Source organism: Propithecus coquereli, unplaced genomic scaffold, assembly GCF_000956105.1.
Source record: "Propithecus coquereli isolate 6110/MARCELLA unplaced genomic scaffold, Pcoq_1.0 Scaffold120, whole genome shotgun sequence".
Lineage (NCBI taxonomy): Eukaryota > Metazoa > Chordata > Mammalia > Primates > Indriidae > Propithecus > Propithecus coquereli.
In genome coordinates, this window is record NW_012136081.1 from 7,134,250 (window position 1) to 7,136,202 (window position 1,953).

General features: G+C 49.8%; 1 protein-coding gene across 1 annotated transcript in view; it reads right to left on the bottom strand.

The window, feature by feature from the left end:
- Window positions 1-1,506, bottom strand: part of PACS1 (phosphofurin acidic cluster sorting protein 1) — a 36,860-nt gene extending 35,354 nt beyond the window's left edge. The window contains exon 1 of the mRNA XM_012665525.1: window positions 1,421-1,506. Coding sequence (XP_012520979.1) covers window positions 1,421-1,477 — 57 coding nt within the window. The 5' untranslated portion in view covers window positions 1,478-1,506. The remainder of the gene's footprint in view (window positions 1-1,420) is intronic.
- Window positions 1,507-1,953: the final 447 nt, after the last annotated feature.

Genomic DNA, 1,953 nt, shown 5'->3' on the forward strand with positions numbered 1-1,953 from the left:
TAAATATTTAATCAGGATATAGAAGAAATTATTTCTTTTGGCAAAAGCACGTAACTGTAGGGCTGGCAAAAGCAGCAGGGAACTTTCAAAACCACACCAACAGCGTGTGCACGGGAAAGCCACCGCCGTTAGCGAAGGACGCAACTCCTGAAGACGCTGCCTAGGACCTGGAAATGGGGGCAAAGTCAGGAAAGGAAGACAAGACGCCAACGGCTGCCACTTCGTGTCACTGTCATTGTCTCACACTTGTGTCTTATGTTTCCGACCCACAGTGTCCGGGGACATTCCACATTTGGGAGGAATTACGTGCAAAAGTGAACAGGGGATTAGAAAGCAAGGTGGGACACGCAGGAATCGATGAAGGGTAATTAAAACATTTTAAGTTTCCAGCACTAAATTAAGATAACGTATTTATCGCAGAAAGAGACCCGAGGACCACGAGTATGATTCACAGGGCTTGAGTGCTACAGACGTGGATTTTAACGGAGCCAGTATTCGCACGATAACCTGCTGCGTAGCAGGTGAGCGAGTTAGTAAGACATACCGGTTGGCAGGGAGGTGCCACAGAGCTCGCTACTTCTCGGTGAATGAGAGTTCGATGAACACACCACCTTCGGCTGAAGCATCAGTCGTTATTTAGCCACTGCGGAGGCACTTCCGAACCTCCCCGCGCTCCAGGAGGCAGCGCTACAAAGGGTCTATCAGCCGCCGAAGGTCTGGTCATGAGTTTAATGAACACACACATCACCTGCTCTACAGTTTCTGGTCCTGGTTCTGCCACCTGGCAATTAGCTGGCAAAAGGAAAATTCCTGAACGCTTTTATAGTTCAGTTTCTCCCTCCTCCTTTCCCCAAATTCAGGAATACTCAGAGTACAAATGTTTGCAAAATATTTTGTGTCCCTCGAAAATACTGAGTTAGGGGTAAGGAGTTGTATGTTGGATTCGCCCAGAAGATAAAACATCCCAGTAAACTTTAAATTGCTGACACTAAGATACAAGTTTTTCCCGCCTGATAGAAAACCTTCAAAGTGCTTCCCAACGTCAGCGTCTATGTGGACCCCGAAGTCCTGAGAATGAGACCGAAACCAACACTGAACGCTGTAGTAACTGCTGAGTAATTTACAAAACCCTCTGGCATCTCTATCGCTCCATCCTCGTCCTCAGCCTGTCCGAGAGGCAGGGCAGGAGGAACCTTTTCTGTCCTGCACACATGGAAGTCAGGTTTACAAACCGAGTGTCTGAACTCACAGGCAGAACTAGGACTCAGTAGGTCCCACGAGCTCAACTGTCCTTCCACCGCTGCCCCTGGCCCTGCTGAGCGAAGGAAGACGGAGGTCCCCCGTGGTGTGGACTCCGCTGACAGCCGGCAAATGCCACCAGCGTCCTTGGACCCCAAACAAACGATCCTGCTCCACTCACCTGCAGCTTCACAGCGATGACCACCGAGTTAAGGTCTTTGTCCATTTCCTTCAGCATGACGAGCTTCTTCAGGGTCAGGCTGAACAGCCTAGAAAACCACGGAGAAAGAACATCCTGTCAAATACGAGGCACTTACAGGTACCTTACTCCACAAACTTCCGTGGGTGCCCACTTACCTCAAGCTAAAACCAACGTGCTTTCACCCCCGGTACGTGGGAGCAGTTTCTGAGGGGAGGAGGAGCCCAAGGGAGGGGAATCGTCCTGTCCCTCGTCACACACCCGGCAAAACCTGACACAGCTACAGATGTGCACCTGTAGCCACCGGGGGAAACATGCCATTTGGCAGGAAATGGTTTAAATGATCACAAATTCGATTTCGGCTGAATTTTGCTCCAAGTATGCAGAAAATTTTCAGTGCCACAAATCAGGAAATTCCCCTTAACTGAAAGTGACAGGATTGTCCCTCACTCTGGAGTCTCAGCAACTCTATCTGACTTGGAGCTTGCCCCTTCCAAGGTCAAGGTACCCAGGCA